General features: G+C 39.2%; 1 protein-coding gene across 1 annotated transcript in view; it reads left to right on the forward strand.

The window, feature by feature from the left end:
- Positions 1-5863: 5863 nt before the first annotated feature.
- The window catches only part of ARHGAP18 (Rho GTPase activating protein 18), an 83720-nt gene continuing 71572 nt past the window's right edge, over positions 5864-18011 (forward strand). The window contains exon 1 of the mRNA XM_071740963.1: positions 5864-5957. Within this exon, the coding sequence (XP_071597064.1) occupies positions 5914-5957 (44 nt within the window). The 5' untranslated portion in view covers positions 5864-5913. The remainder of the gene's footprint in view (positions 5958-18011) is intronic.

Below are 18011 nucleotides of genomic sequence, written 5' to 3' on the forward strand. Positions count from 1 at the left end.
TAATGATCAGTGGAGAGGATCATTATGTAAAACATTATGTTAATTTCAAACACAAAATCGATGTCTTGCTGTTACCTTGAAGCAGCATCCTTTTTTCCCTGCAAAGAGCCTTTTTCCATGAAAATTAATGGTATGGCTAAGTGCTTGAGTATCCTTTTTATATGGATTCTGGTGGGTTTTGGAGGCAAGTAGGGCAAAAATGACACCAACAAATGACAGACAAACAAATTTCAAACCATACTTTGTACAGAAAAAGTATAAGGAAAATTATTCCACATGTTCATTACTAATACACATAGAAAGTTGGTGGGAATTTTAGAAAGGCACACGTTTTTTTGTAATTTACTATTTAAATTTGAAATGCATTATTGCTTAGTTAAGGAGAGCAAATTATAAGCCACACACAAGTATTGCTTATGATTAAGTATGCGTAAGTATTGCGCATGACACAAACCAACAGATGAAGAAATTAAAAACCTAATATTTAACTTTTGCTGCTTTTACTAGATTATATATCTTCTAGATTGTATGAGCAATAAAAAAAATGTGTGCATTTGTCTTTTTATTGCAGTCATAACCACCCTGAGGCTTCAGTGAGAACCTTGATCGTGTTGGTAGTTTGTGGTGTGCTTTCATTCTCAAATCTGCTTTCTCTATTAAAAAACCAACCAACCAATCAACCAAACCAAACCAAACAAAAAACAAACACACACACACACAATCCCAAACAAAAAACCAAACAAATCAAAACTGTACATTTCAAAATTATCAAAACTCAGTCAACACAAATTCTAGGGCTCACAATAGGAAGTGCTGCTATAGAGCACCTGCATCACAAATGCAAATTGTCTCAGACTTCAAAATGCAACTCAGCTTTTATCTTCTACCTCTTGTCTGGAATTCTGCCTTCAGATTGCATTAAATTATGAACCCTTAAACTGGTGGTTTTTATATATTGGAACATGACATGCTCAAGACATATGACAGCTCCTATATTCTCCTGATGCTTCATTGTAATCACCTGATCCATTTTAGAGTCAGCAAACTCTACTGACAATATTCAAAATGCATTTTGAGGGAGACTCTGTTCAGACAGACTGCACCTCCTCACTTTGCAGAGCTTATTCAAATCCTTTTTCCAAGGATTTCCTCTGCAGAAAAACCTCTGACTTCAAAAGGCAGTAGCTCTTTCTCAAATTCTTTACTCATAATTGCACATACTACACTTCTATTTCCGCCTTACTACTGCAACACTTCTGACATGCTGAGGTTTGCTGATTTGTACACATCCCAATTATGACTGCAAGCAGAAAATGTAAGGATGTGGAAAAAACAGAACTGTATTAAATCAACTAGGTGCTGTAAAGAGAACATACAATGATACAGCTGGGAAAAAGCCATCTAGTAACTAACACAATTAGCAAGTAATTTCCCCTTTCCAACAGCTTATGCCTCATTTGTCTGCTATCTGAGACCAAGTAACTTATCCTGAAAAGCTCTGGTTTCCCTCTTAGCGTGGTGAAAACTGGCTAAATTTTCAATCCTTCCAATGATTTAAAGCTTTCTGATTGGCAGTCTTCAGCCAGGTAATATTGAGTACACAAAATCTAAAAATTTCAAGGAAAAATATTCCTTTTGTTGAAATTTGTTGACAGAATACAATCAAAATGCATTATCATCTTGACCACTGAATTACACCAGAATATGATATTAAAAAAAAAAACAATGGAACAAAGCAAAGCAATATTGAAACAAAACTCCAAAGTGTACATTTTACTTCAAACATTTTGAGAGGTTCATTTAGAAATTGTAAAACAGACTTGTCAGAATTTTTGTTTCATGGAAAGTTTAAATTATTGCATGGAAAGTTTAAATTATTGCAGGGAAAAAATAGGAAAAAACTAATACGCTAGATCTATTTTTAGTCTAGCAAGATGATTCAGATGTTTTTGGGAACAAACCCTTTTAATTATAACTGTGTTGTTAGCAGCATCAGATTTATAAAATCTTCAAACAAATTTCAAAGAAATTTTTATCTGAATAAATACAAGTACAGAATCAGTAAGTAAAGATTAATAAAGGAATGCCAGTAAGAAATAACAATATTTAAGAATGCATATGAAAAAGTACAAAAAGTAGAAAACAAAAGAAGCCAAATGTGTTGAACTTGCTAGAGGTGGAGCACTCCAGAGTTGAAGCAGAGCTGCGAATGGCACAGTGAGCATTATAAGGACCATAAGAACAAGTTGGCAAGTCAAGGGCACATATTTTGGAGCTCTAGTTGAGATGAGCTGAGAAATACAGGTAGTATAGGAAGAAATTACAGAGAGTGACATTAGTGAAAAAAAGATTGAGGATAGGGTATATAAAGCCATACGTAGAATCGGAAAAAAACCCCTCTAAGCAACAGTAATAACAACTAAAAAAATAATTTATTTTAACTATTTACATATTTTCCTGCATATTTACAGATTCTCAGTATTCTCTCTGATTCGTCACCAAAAACTAAACACACTTTTCTCACAAGTCTGATACTGTCAAGAATATGCAAACACAAGGGACTGGAGACTAAAGCAAATGGACTGAGTTAAAATTCTTACTGTCAATGGGGACTTGCAATGCGTGCTTTCTACAAAAATTGAAATACAATTTAAAGTAGCCAATTTCAAAAGGGTTCAGTGGCAGAACAGTAACTTGCAGGTACAATCTCCTAATCTATATCAAATATTTAAATTGTATCTTTGTGGATTTACTTACTTAGAAGCTATCCACAGTCTCCAAACACTTCCTTGTGAACTAGAAATATTTCATGTACTGTGACTCCTCTCTTCAGTAATTTGAATGTTATCAGCACAATTAAATGCTTCACTGAGGTAAGTCATTATTGTAAATCAAGCATTCTGAGTTAGAAAATACAGAACAGATTGTCATTTGCAACCTTGTCTAGCTGAGGATGTCCCTGCTTAATGCAGGGGGTTGGGCTAGATGATCTTTAAAGGTGCCTTCCAACCTAAACCTTTCTGTGATTCCCCCATTCCAGTTAAGTGTGTGCATTATGGTTGTGTTTGAACTATTTGTAGTGCATAGTACATTTTCAAGGGTCTTACTCAGTTCAGTGCCCAGTGTGCACAAGACGGGAAGAATAAGGCTGAAGGGATATTCTCAAGTTGGAGTGCACTAGAAATGAAGCGATCATGGCTCAGGGACTGGTGTCATTGGCAGGGCTTTGGGTTCTTTGACCATGGAGCAGTATTTCCATCACTGAGACTGCTGGCAAAAGATGGGATACACCTATCTCAGCATGGGAAAAGGATTTTCTCACAGGAGTTAGCAGCCCTCATTGAGAGGGTTTTAAACTAGGCTTGAAGGGGGAAGGGCATAAAACCAGGCCCACTAGAGATTAACCTAAGGATGGCCTTCAGTCCACTGTCTCACTCAAGGTGAGAAATGGTGATATACACTGTGACAGCAAAGACACAGGGCTTACTAATAGGTTAGTAGCCATGAAAGTGTCTGGGAATGGTCAAATACCAGAAGTGAAAACTAATTGCCTGACTCCCTCTCTGAAAGGCTTACATACCAATGCATGGAGTATTGGGAGTAAGCAGGAGGAGTTGGAGATCTTCATTAGGTTACATGGCTCTGATGTACTTGCAACCACTGAAATGTGGTGGGACAGCTCCCGTGACTGGAATGGTGTCATGGATGGCTGTGCACTATTTAGGAAGGACAGACTGAGAAGGTGAGGCGGTGGTGTTGCTCTTTGTGTGTGAGAGCAACTGGAATGTACTGAATTCCATCCAGGCGGAGAGATAGAAGGGATTGAAAACTTGTGGGTAAGAATTAAGGGTCATGCAAATGGGTATGAAACTGTAGTGGTTGTCTGCTATAGACCACTAAGCCAAGAAGAAGATGCTGATGAGGCCTTCTATGGTTAACTGGAAGTAGCTACTAGATCACACTCTTCAGTACTCATAGCTGACTTCAGTCACCCTGATAGTTGTCGGAAAGCCCACACAGCCAGGCATGTCCAGTGCATCAATGATAACTTTCTGATGCAGCTAGTTGAAGAACCAACAAGCAGAGGTGCCCTGCTGGACTTTGTATTAATGAATGAAGAAGGTCTGGTTGGGGACATTAAGGTTTTAAACAGCGTTCTTGACAGAGCCCATGACATGGGGGAGTTTAGTATTTTACAAGGAAGAAGAAGGGTTATAAGTAGCACTACAACCCTGGACTTCTGCAGGGCTGATTTTGGACTCTACTTGCAGGAATACCATGAGCTAAGACTCTGGAAGGGAAAGTAACCCAAGAAAGTTGGTGAGTTTTTAAATACCATTTCCTTGATGATGTTATGACTGAATGGGTCAGCAGGGAGACCAGTGGATGTAGTCTATTTTGTCCTTAGCAAGGCTTTTGACACAGTCTCCGATAACATCCTCATGAGCAAGGTCAGGAAATGCAGAAGAATCCACAGTGACACAGATTAAGAACTGGCTACACAATAGAGCCCAGAGAGTGGTGTTCAATGGCACAGAGTCCAGCTGGAGACCTGGTACTAGTGGAGTCCCACAAGGATCAGTGCCAGGTCCAGCCCTGTTCAACATCTTTATCAGCGACCTTGATAATGGGACAGAGTGTCTTCTCAGCAAGCTTGCTGACGACAAAGAGCTGGGAGGACTGGATGACACCCCAGAAGGCTGTGCTGCCATTCCGAGGGATCTAGACAGGCTGGAGAGTTGGACAGGGAAAAATTTGATGAATTACAACAAGGGCAAGTGTTTCAATGTTTCATTACCCTTGCAGTAATACAAAAGCTGTTTCTCTGTTCCCAGTCTGTATTTGTCCAGCGTCTGCTTCAATCCTGCAGTTCTTCTTACGTCTCTGGTAGATTAAAGATCTCTCTGATACAACAAATCCTTCTGTACAGGCTTGCATACACCCTAATCAAATAATTTCATCTTTCCATGTCCTCTGCTGAGCCAAATAGGGTGAAGACATCAGTTTTGTAGGGCAAAGCAGGTTGCCCAGACCTACAATTGTCACCCTTGCTCCTTACTGACCTCTTCCCAAACAAGCAGCCTTTGAAAGACCACACAGACACTGTGCAGGTCTCAGCCACACCATATGCAGGGATGGGACAATCCTCCTACTCCTGTGGGCACTTCCACCCTCAAACCTTCCCACCTGCACTCAGTGCTCATGGCACTGGTCCATCAACCTACCCCAAGTGCTTACACACTCCATCACACTCAGGGTTCTCCCAGTCACCCTCAACTGGGAAGACTGGACTCAGTGTCTGGCTTTCAGGGGAGAGGTGACTCCATCAAGACCCCACCAGCCTCTCCAGGTCTTCAGTGGTGGAGGGAAGGTCAAAGCCAGACCTCTCATGGATGCCGCAGTCCCCGGCCGCAGCCCTCCTCCATTGCAGGGTTTGGTGCCCCCCGTCCCGCCGTGTTAAGGCGCTCCGGTAGCAGGCCGGAGCTGAGCGGAGAGAAACGGATTGGAGAAGACGGGAGACGGCGCGCCCCGACGGCACCAGGCGAAGCGGTGCCGCGGCGGTATTCCCCGCGATCTCCCTCCCCCTCGCGGAGACACGGTGGGGACGCGGCCCATCCGCCCTCTGCCCCGCAGTGACTCCGCCGCCGTACTCCGGAGCGGGTGACGGGAGGCGGGGGGGCGGTGAGCCCGGGCGGCCCCGCAGGAGGGCGCCGGCCCCGCCCTCTGTCCGGGCGGGCTCTGTCTGCCCGGCGGCGGTGGCCGCAGGCAGGTGGGGGGGCGAGAAGCGAAGCCGCTGTCGCTCCGTGGGGACTGAGGTCGGCGAAGGAGCGGAGAAAGATCTGAGGAAGGAGACCCCCTCGACGTGTGTCCCTCCCACCTCCGAGGCAGCGGCGGGGAAGGTGATCAGGGAAGATGGTGACTGTGGTGACGAAGCTGGTGCACTACCTGCACCTGAGGTAAGGGCGGGGGACACACAGCCGGGCGGCCGTCGCCCCGCCGGGCCCTGCTGCCGAGTCCCTGCTCCCCTCCCCGACGGAGCCCGCAATCGCCTGCAGCGATCGGGAGGGAAACTGCGGCGGCGGAGCGCTACGGACGGGAGCGACAGCGGGGGGCGAGGGGGCCCACGGGCGCTGCGGGTGGGACGCTGTGCACCCCCACAGCCGGCAGAGACCCGGCCCTGAGCTCCCGTGTGCGCTCCCTGCGGCTCCGGGCTTCTCCTCGCTGCCGGCTGAAGCGCGTCTTGCAGCAGGGGCAGCTCAGGGAGGCGCTCAGCGGAAAATGCGAGTTATTATTTTGTAGTCTGAAAAGTTGACGTGCCTACGGTACTTGTGCAGCATAATTACACTGGCATGGAAAAGAGAAATTGCATATTCTGTCTTTCATTTTTTTTTCATGCTACTTCGGGCAGAGTGCATTACTAAGCTGTTTTCCACAATATAATCTATTCTCATTAGGATTTAGCAGGGTTTATGTTGTTGGTGTTTTGTTTTGTTTTTTACTGAGTGGAGAGAAAGAGAAAAATGTTCAGCTCTTGTGATGTTCCACTTGTGTTTTGTTGAATAACAGTTTTTCTCCTGTATGTGAATGGTTAATGTGCCTCAAAAGACTTTATTGATGTATGTCTTGACATACTTGATTATGTATGTCTTACATACATAAAGTCCTACATGCATAAAGAAAATGCATCAAGAAGGAGCATACACTGAGCTAGAATGTTTCCAAGTTAGACAAGGAATGAGTGGAAAAAAGGCACTCAGTTTTAGAGTGACTTTTTATTAGTGTGATTTAAGTCTTGATTCCTATAATAACACAGTCTATAGATATTTAGTGATTATTAAAATACTAAGACTTTGGCATGAATTACATGAGACAAGTGCTTAATGTCACCAATTGAATGTAGAAGACTGTACTTAATACGTTTATAAGAATACAGTTTGTGGCAAGATTAGACTATACCAATAAAATAGTACATCGGGCAGCCCAAACAATTACTATAATCAGATCTGCAGAGATTAATAATTACAGCCTCCATTCTTTACTTACTGAGAAACAGATAATTTATTCAAATCACTGCAGGACATGTAGATAGTAGCGATGTGGACATCATACAAAACCTGTCTTACTTTTGAATTTGATGCGTTGCAAAACACAGGATTCATAAGCTACAGGAATAACATGATCTTGGGCGCTATATATGGTGCCTAAAATTGCCTTTCTGAAAATCTGTAAATAAGTAGAAATACAGCACTCATACTTGCTAGAAGAAACCTTGTACCATTATTTGGCTTACCTCTACTTTTGACTCATTTAAGTCAAATTCTGATTAGTTTCAGTCAGAGAAGAGCAGGCACACTGAATGGGAATGGTTCAGCCAAGAAAATAATTTTAAAAATACTAAATTTTGTTCTCAGCAAAGCAAGATGTTTTCATATAAATATAGCTTATGGGATTAGTTCTATGTAAATAAAGATGGTAGCAAGTGAAATCAGAGCAGGATGCAAAAAACGGGATGAGCTGTGATTCTTGGGAACAACAGACAAAGGAGATGGCGGCAGATAGAGCAGCTCCTAACGACACCACCAGGCAGCACAAGCAAACTGAACACAAAGACATAGACTTATGAATGTAAGACATTCACAAGGGGAGTGAACATTCGATGCTACCAAGGAGATTTCCACAGTAAATTGTATTGCAGAAATTCAAACTGAAGCACAGCTGTGGTAGTTCCTCATTTCAGGAAATAAAAATGATTAAGCTACATGGGTGGAAAAGAGCAGTCTCAGACTTGAAAGTGCTTTTTTGGAAGTGCACTATTGGTTAGGAATTAATTATCTGTTTTTATAACTTGCCTCTGAAGCTGGTCACATGAAATGCAAAATAAGATTGTTAACTGGAGCAGGAACTAATAAGGCTTTTTTTTTGGTGTGCACAGGAGATTCCTGCTTTTATATATGAAATTTCTACATCTTAAAAAAATTGGCCAGCAAATAAAAATCTTCTCTTAATGCTGTCAGTCACATTTGCCTTTTTCCTGATTACAATGTCTTTATATGCACCAAAAATGTCTCACATTGTGCAGGACTTTGGTATGAGCATGGACTTTTTAAAAATACATGATCTGGGTCTTTGTGGTTCAAGATGTAGCCAGTGGAATGAATCCTGCCTGAGGAATGTTTCTAGCTGGTCTGGCACATTTTTCTATGAAGCCAGGGACTAAAAAATTTGGACAGGATGTTGTAAACTTCTCCAACACCTCATCATGTGGGTGGGCATGGTTATCTCGAATAAGGAGGAGAGAGGAAAGAGGATGAGGCACCAGGGGAAGGAGCAAGTCTTTCTTCCTGCTTAGAGGTCCATCAGAAGTTGAAGCTGCTGATGTTGCTCTTTCAAAGACGCATAGTCTGGACCTCTTGGTTCAGCATCCCTGGCTGCCATACTGGGACTGTTTTCCTGTAAAACTTCTTTTCATAAGTTTCTTGCTCCTCTTAGTGCACCTCAGAAAACAAGATGCCTGTTGACTCTTGGGGGGCTTGGTACCATCCTGGCCATCTCTGATGCACAAGTAAGGCATACAGGGTTCTGCCATGTGTTGCAAGTGAAGTTGTACAGTAGAGGTATTATTTTGTAGTTCCTTATGTTCTTGCACTAGCAAACAAATACTCTACAAGGACCACTGCATGGCCTTTGGTTCTTAAAAGGGGGAAAAAAAAAGTACATAGTTTAATCTCATTCATGAAATTATAAATGAATTATAAATTAACATACTGGGACACATAGTCCTGAAGTTCCATTGTTGACTACTAAAGTTCTTGAGTTCAAGAACTTTTACAAGCTTAATATATCTTTAATATAAAGGTTTTTTATATACTAGATGTAGCTAGTATACAGCTAGCTCTGTTGCTTCTTCCACCCTAGTTTAGGAGCACAGCACAGGAGGATGCCAGATTGGAAAGAATTTTGCAGTTCACCAAGTGTTATTCTGTGGCTGTTATTCTGTGAGCTACCATCTCTAATGCATTTCATAAACATACTGAGCTTTTTGAATGCTTAGGTTGTTTGACCTTCTCAGTAGGTGTGCAGCAACCGTTCTCCTCTTGATATTTAGAAATGGATTGTAATTTCTAAGCTATAGTTGCCAGTGGAACATTTCTACACATTTCTTTTGTATTGACATTGTCCATTAACTTAAACAGATTTTCCCACCCAAGATACCTGTGTTTATGAGTAGTCATAAACAGCAATTTTATCATTGCTTACTAGTTGCTCATGCTGAATAGATTCTACTCTTTCTCTTGTGATCATCCATGTTTGAACACAACTTTCTTGACTGTGAGTGATCAGAAGTGACACTGTAATTTTAAGGAATTGCTGATCAAAGTTTGGTACTAGTACTCTGCTGTCTAGCCTGATATATTATTATAGGACTCCATATGCCTTTTTTATTGCTGTACTACAATGTGTCTCACAGTTGTCTTATGTCCAATTAATATCTGTAATTTCAAGCTGATGAGTCCCCTGGCATAAAGCATAAAATCTAGTTATTAAATACATACACCTGTGTCTCATTTTTATTTTTCCAGTCCTTGTATTCATCCATTTTTTCCATATGAAATCCTGGGCTTTCTCTAAACTGATACCCTTAATTTCCTACTATCACTAAATTTAACATTTTTCTTTCTGTGCCAAAGTTATGAATGGAAATACTAAATAATAATATTACTAGTAAGAGGGAACCTTGAGAAATTTTTATAGGAAGACTCCCTTTCTCCAAGTTTAAACAATTTGTTTTCCAGCATAATGTATTGCTATTTTCAGATAAGTCTTGCCCCAGTTACAAACTTGTCCCACTGTCTCCTGCTTGTACAGCTGTTTATGCAGTTACATTCCTTTTGTGGCACAGTATCACCTGCAATACTGAAGACCATATAGGTTAGATCTTCTACAGCCTTTATTACAATAAGTTATTTTAATACCAAAATCTTTGTTTGTCTATCTTGTTAATGTCATGTTGCATTTTACCCAAGGTTTCCACTTGCTTCTGTCTCTCAGAATACCCTTTTCTTTGAAGTTCTTTACAAGACCTGCAGACTATCGAGCTCAGAGTAACAGGTGTAAAGTTGCCAGTTTTTCTGTTTTTCTGAATTATCTTTGTTATGTTGACATTTTCTGGTGGCATCACTTAAACTTACTATGGAATTAAAATTAATTGTTTCAATGTTTGGGGCAGGAGATTATCTATTCTGCCTGGCTTAATTTTAATCCTATCTTGAATATGATTATACACATATTTTGAGTAGTTGTCTGGGTTTTGCTATCATTCCCGTTACAGAAGATTGAATCAGAAAATTTGGGGGTTATCATGCCAACATCTGAACTCCACTCTTACTGTGTAGCAACTTCACTTGAATTTAATTTCTCTTTTTTCTCTATAGTATCTGAGAATAGTATACATTTAATTTATATTGTTATGTCTCAGGACCTGTAAACTGTCAGACTCAGCTTGACTTTTGATAGCTTTCATTTAATTCCTATTTTTTTTTTGACCTGCAAGAGAGCTTTTTTTCCCTACCCTGCCTTTCTTGTAGACTTTCTCCTCATATGTCATAGAATGTTTAGATAAACCCATTTATTTTTTCAACTAGTGATGCTGCATGCTTCAAGTTTTCTTTATGGAGCTGCCAACTCTCTTTCTTTAGAGTATAGTGAGCATAGAGGAAGCTCATGGTAATGCTGTGGAACAGAAAACCCCAGGTTTTAGACCTAGGGATCATCTATATGTAAGCTTGAACAGTTACTTTTGTTTAGAAGTGCCATAGGATTAAAAGAAAAAGACAAAATGGTCTTAGTAAAGACATACTATTTAAAGTAGTTAATTTAGCTAATTTTGAGTATAAAGGACTCATGAATGATTATGTTTCAACTCTGCAAAGATGTCACCCTCTTCCATCAGCACATTTGGCTCCAAAATAGGGTATTTGTTCATTGCTGCTTTGAAACTCTTATACTACTTTCTGAGGAAAAGGAGATGGATGTGGAAATGCTGACTCCAAGAATGGTGTTAGTAGCCTGGTGGATGGTGCTGTATCAGATAGTTAATCATAAAGGCAGGAGTCAAAAAAACTCAGACATTTCAATAAAAGCTTCACTTTATCATTGTAAGCAAGGAACATTTAAATAAAAATTTTGTTCCTTTATCTCTCAAGTTTGACAGTCAGATAGATTGTACTTTGATGCTAAGAAGCGATAGTCATATTCAACTTCAAACAAATATTAATTGCTAAAAATAGAGCATAGCTGAATGAACATGGCAAAAGAAGCATTTGTGGGGAAATGTCAGCTTCTGTGAAGGAACTCAGATTACCAGAACAATTTTTGGCACAGGAATAATGAATGCTGCAACTCAACATTCAACTCAGTGTGTGAGAGTCAAATATGAAGTTAAAAAAATAACAACAGTCTGTACTTGCTATTAAATCAAGCAGAGAGCAATAATTTCATTACATGGGGTACAACTGACAGAGGAACTGCTGAATCAGAACTCTTGATTCCTGCCAAATATTTTGGTAGATAAAAATAGTAGGAGGAGTGGTTTTATAGTCCTTGGTTATCAGAAAACTGCCAGTTACTAAAGAATTTATAGGAAGTTCTTGCTATTATTTGAAATAAAACTGTGAAACTTTACAATTTGTTATCATGATTTTACCATGAAAAGAGCCTTTGTATGGGAAGTTGTGCTAAGTGTGTTCATTAGATCCAGTTAAAATTTTTTATAAAGGACAGTGTAAGCATGCAGTAAAGTGAAGTAGTGGCTCAGTTCATGCTTTGCAGAAATGTCACATTGAATTAAATGGCTGGGAATTGCTTCAATTGATAATCACGATCCTTTCTGGAAGTTTATGCTCATTCAAGTGAAGACAAGAAAAGGTGACACTCAACCATCAGAAGGGTGCAATACCCATTTCAGTAAAAGTTCTGTAATAGTTTTGTTTGGACACAAAAGCGAGCAAAGGTTGGAGACACAAATAATATTTAGTGGAAAGAAGACAAGACCACTCTAAAGAAGAATAATAAACAAAGTTAAAGCTGTTACAAGAGTATATTGTATGTCCTCTGTCTTGGACCAAGTGGACTGAGCTTTATTCTGAATGGTGTTATGTGATACACATTTAGCAGCAGTTAGGAAATAACAGAAGTCCGTCAGTCTTCACTATTTGTGATTGCTGTGACTAAGAATTTAACCGCCTGTAGAGAAAGTAATTTGCGTTATGTTCTCTCTCATGACACTTACTCTCCCTCTGTAAGAAAAGGACTCTGTTAAAGTCTGTCACTTGATGACATCTCTGAGTGGAGGCAGACACTGGAGCCCGGGGTGCTCAGATGTGCAGATGAATGTGTATGCATGGAAAGACAATTGCAGTTGTAGGAACATCTGACAACTAGGGGAGAAATTTCCTCTAGAACTAGTTTCAGTTTGTCTCAGATGTCTCCCAGCCAGTTCTTTGCTACAGAGGTGAGCTGTGGGACCTTCAACCTCACAGGTTACTGGAGTGGGGTCACTACAGCAAAGGGTCCCATGTAGTTATCCGGTAGGAAATTTTAGTTCTATTGAAACAATTTTGGTTCTCTGCTCTTCACAGTAGAGAAACATATGGTTGCACATTTGGTGGCCAGCACGAGCAACAGATTAACATTTTAGATAAATGCTACATTTTGCTATTATGACAGTAAATGCAATTAGACCTGGGCATAATGAGACAAAAGATTCCACAGCCAGAGAAAAGCACGTGTTCTCTACAAATTAGAGACCTGATATTGATTTATAATTATATATATGAGACAGAATGGTTTGTATCTCCAATAAGCTTGGAAGAGTACCATCTGCCTCTAGACTAACTTAAGTAGGAAACAATTTGGATAAAAACCTGCTGTGGACAGCTAATTCAGTTAAAGGATCGATTTCTAATAAAACTGAAGGATTGAGCTGTGTGATAATCTTTTGAACTACCTGCAGTAACAAATTTGTCCTCAGTTCTTGTTCCCCAAAGTGGCAATTGGCTTTCTGGTAAGCAATATACCTAGTAGAGTCAATGTAACTGAAATAAAATAGAATTAAAAAATAACCATAAATATATAGATGGTAATAATAAAAGTCCATTAAAATATATCTTTGTAAAATGTAATGGTGATATGAGGTAATTAGATGTTTTTAAGATTAGTCCAAATACAAGAACTAGGAATGCATGCACATGTACCTACACTGCTACAATGAATCAGCAGAGACCTCCAGTGTTAAGGCATAAGACAGACATGAAATGAGGTCAGAACAGAAGTGTGAGTGTCACTTTGAAGTGTCTTCTCAGACTTTCAAGACTTCATTTCCGTTCCTAAGCAAGAGCAGTTTGCATGCAGTGATCTCCCTGGTATATGCTGACTTCCCCTGCACGTTGTCCCCTCAGCAATTTTCTTTGAACTCTCTCACTCTGCAGAGTACACAGTTGAATTTGGTGAAGAGGAAATCGTGATAACTTGTATATAATAGATTTAAGTGCAGTACAGGGTGTTATGTTTTCTTTCAAGATGTCCTTAGAGCTAATGCAGAGATACCATTTTAATGCTTGGGGTTTTGTGTTCCTATCCACTTAACAGTTTACATCAGATTTATAAATCCTTCATGACATTTTTGCTAGAAGAAACATTACTTCATCTATTACACCGCTAACAACAGCATATAGTTTTCTTAGGTAAGTCAGGAGTTCAGATGGGTGTCAGAGGTTAGCTACATTAGTCATTTGTGATGAAAGAAAAGCCTTTATTAATGCTTATGCACTAGGATTAAGATGACTTGAACGCAGTAATCCTTCCTGTTCGACTGCTGGCATCATGCTGCTGTCTGACAACATCTGTTTCCTCCTTAATCTGGTGGAAAAAATTGTGGTAGATTGTTGCTTGCACCTTTACAAGCTCAGTCATGACAAGCAATGTTGCAGTAAATATGCATATTTATCACAATAAAAAACTCTTAAATGCATACATACATTACATATAGCATAGTCTTTTTTACTATTGATATCTGCTTTAGTAAGTACCCAAAGAACCAACATGTTATTTTTAGTACTGTTAGGAACATGCTACATGGGTCAGCAGGATCCAAAACTTGTAATGAGGTAAAAAACAGGCTTTTGAGGCACATGAAAAAACTGAGTAAGCATTGCATGCCATGACAGTTTGTAATTGTCACTCTTGGGAGACAGCCAAGCATGAAGTTCACAGAATATTTTGAAGCTACTGGAGCTGGAGGATCCTGGCTTGGAAATGGACATCAGGGTAACATCTGTTTCCTGCCAGCTGCTACTTTCAGGACATGAAACTACGTTTGCCTCAAGTATTCCCCAAGCTTCAAATTGCTGGGGGACTTGGGTGAAGTTTGGAGTTCTGAAACTCATCTGTGAGATTTGGATACTGTTGGATCATGACCCCAGTGATAGGCACTGGTTTGACTTACAGATACCAATGTGTTCACATACATTAAATACATTTGGTATTGCAGATGAAATAAAGGCTTGTTAAATGCAAAGTATATCTTGAAAGCAGAAGAATGAAAGAATGAATATTTTTTTTTGTTTCTTTTCATGTTGGTTATGCACAGAAAATGACTGCTGTTAGCTGTGAAGTGAGAGAATTCAGCCCAAAGATCTTTTCTTTCTTCATGGATGTTTTCTGAGTTTAGCTTGGGAACAGAATGGAACACAGACACAAAGGGGAGGAAAAAAAAAGGTCACACTGAAATTCAGGCAAATCATTCTGTGATTCTCAGTTTGGGAACTATTATGCTCTAATCCAATTATGATAAACCTAGTTATTGACAGTAGAAAAACTCAAAAGTCAGCTTTTAACTTCAGACAGCAGAAGTCCCACCTTCTGCTGGTGAAAATGGGCAATGTCTTCCAAAATCCACCCACACCAGCCAAGTGATTGTTCAGGGAAGAGATAATAACAAAACAGCCTGCTCTTTTTCAAAATACAAAATACTCCTAGTAGCAGGATAGAAGAAGGTCCTACTCTGCTGTCTGCTCCTCCTGGTAGATATGCACTGTGAGAAACACAATTCCTTACTTCATGTTGAGGCTGATGGTTTCTCAGGCTGGAACACACTGTGGACTGGCTGCACAGAGACTGACCTCATTTACTTCTAGAGTCATACTCGGGAGTTTGTGCAGCCACTAATTTGTAATTAAGAGGATCTTTGAACATATCCTTGTGTTAGCTAAAATTCATGCTAAAATGGTTAGCTTAACAAGTCACTGGAGTATTCTCAAGAGGGTTTCCTTAGCACCATCTACCTTGGTTTAGTCTGAAGTAAATATAGGTTTTTTAAATTCTTAGGTTTTAGCCCTACAGTCTCAAACATAACACCAAAAGCAAAAGATCAGAAGGACAGTCTGTAGGCTGGATTATGAGCTGGATTATGAGCTCTGAGGCTGCATGTGAATCTCATTTTTTTAAGGACATAGAAGCTGGTGATATATACTGACATTTTATAGTGAGAACCGATCTCTTATTTTTTTAGAAAATCTTCAGTCCAGAGGTATTCTTAATATTTGTACTTTTTCCTGTACCAAAATGTATTTGACAGTTCTTGAACTCAAAATATTGGTCAGAAATTTGGAGTGGCATAGAGGGTGTCTTTCTGTTTGTCCATTGACATTTTTGATGTTGACATTTCCAATCAGGGCATAAACACAACAGTTTCACTTGACTAAAATGCACCATTAAGATTTAAATACATGTTTATTTTGCTAATGCAGAATTCACTGCATTAAGATAACACTGAACATCCACTATGAGCTAAAAACTTGGCTTGCAGTTTAGAAGAGGGCCTGTGTTCTGCAGATAAGTACATTGTCAGTGTTACTCTGTGTTTAAAATGTTCCAGCTACAGGGGTGAGAATTGAAGAATTGCTTCATTTCTGCAAGGGGAGAATAGGCCAACCTGTGCATCACAAGATTCAGGTTTAAAACTGAGTTCCTGAGGGTAATTTGTGAGCACAGCACATGTAATGTGATCCACATTACCTTGAATAGTGATGCCTTTAAACAAAATCAGAAAACTGTATCCCCAGGAAGTTCAAGAAATTAAATCATAAAGTTGACAGGTTGTTTTAATTTAAAAAAACTTTCTTTTTTAAAATAATGTAATATAATAAAAGCTTTTTGCTACTGTCCTCTATAATGAATCATAATTTGTATTTTTTTGCCATTCATGTGCATTTGCACTACTTTAATTGCTGCAAGGAACCAGAATTAATTTAAATTATGGCCTATTTGAACAAAGTAGTAGCTCTACTGGATTGGACTCGAAAGCCCATCCATCTGGTAACCTACCCATATTTCAAAGGCTCCAAGGCCAACATTCCCCATGCTTTCAGCAGCTTGAAGCCATATGCTGCCAGGCAATTCCTGAACCAGATGTTCTTTCTGTGTATTTAGTAATAGTCATGGGTGTTGTTTCTGTGAACATGTCTGGTCTTGCTGAGAACCTGGGTAAGATTTTTGCTTCTTCAGCATCCTGTGGCAAGCAGCTCCACTGTGCAATGACACATTACATGAAATGCCATCACTTTCTATTTTCTTTGACTGAGGTTATGTTCCCTTAGTTCGGGTACTGGAAGAAATAATGAATGATCCACTTATATAACTCTTTTTTTATCCCCTGCAAGGCTTGTATCTTTCTAATTTAGGTCCCAGTCTTGACCTGCAGACAACCTTTTCAGCCCATTTTTTGGGTGTTTGGTTTTTTTTGCTGTTTGTTTTTTTCTCGTTTGTTTTGGTTGGTTGGTTGATTTTGTTTTGTGTTTTTGTTTTTGTTTTTTTTTTTTAATATATCCTGTAATTATAGTAGCCAGCAGCAAAATCTCTAGGACTAATTGTGTGAGCATGGTGTACCCAACTAAGCCTTGAACCAGATGTAGGGTTTAACATAGTTTAAATCTGAATATTATAGTTTAATCTGAATATTGTTTTCTGGTTAAATACATTGGTTAATTGGTTAAACATACTGGTTGTGGCACTGGTTAAACATAAAGATAGATTCCATTGTATTTTGTTTGGAAGTTGGGGGTGATCATCCTAGTAACAGAAAACCTGATCTGACCGTAATTCAGGCCAATACTTACTTGGTTATTAAAGCACTTTGTTTATTTCAGTAAGAGTTATGTTATGGCAAAAGATGTTACCATGTAATTTTATGGTTTAAAACACTTTCTGACACACCAAGTATGACACAGAAAATTCTACTGGTAGATTTGTAGGTATATTTCCAATATTATTCTGTATTTTGCCATATGCCTATAAATTAAGAATGGTTCATAATCATCTCTTCCCACACTTCTGTGCTTTCTGTCCTTAAATGTGTATAGCAGAACATACAATACACATACCATGTCCTTATGCTTTGAAATTTGAGTCCTTTCAAAACAACTGTGATGAAGCATTTAAAGAAAACATTAGCCTCACTTTTCATTGAAGTCTTCATCTGTAGTAAAACAATGAGAAATAAAGTTGATTAAAATACTCTGAACTGAATGGTTGAAGTAGGGAATACTGCTATTTAAAGCAGAATATTGAAGTTGTTGGAGGCTGTCATTCATGGTATGGGAGATATGGCAACACCCTAAAGTTACCACCATTTCACAGTTTCTTGGCAGCTAATGTAGTTGCTTCATGGGGAAAAACACCATTCCACTTTTGGCCATGTGACAGGTACTTCAGGCAACACTTAAGACATTTAAAACTATTATGGTTTTATATTGTAATATATATTTCTACATAAGATTAGAGCACACATTCTTCTTTGTGAAAGTATCTTCCTGTGATTACTGTAATAAAATGCACTTTGCATAGAGAGTGCTGCAGAACCCGGTGCTTCCACAAGTCAATAACTCTCAGACTAAGGCTAGGAAAGAGTAAAATCTCCTATAAGCATCCACTTTTATTGTAACAATAATCTTTTA

This window comes from Heliangelus exortis, chromosome 3 (assembly GCF_036169615.1).
Source record: "Heliangelus exortis chromosome 3, bHelExo1.hap1, whole genome shotgun sequence".
Taxonomy (NCBI): Eukaryota; Metazoa; Chordata; class Aves; order Apodiformes; family Trochilidae; genus Heliangelus; species Heliangelus exortis.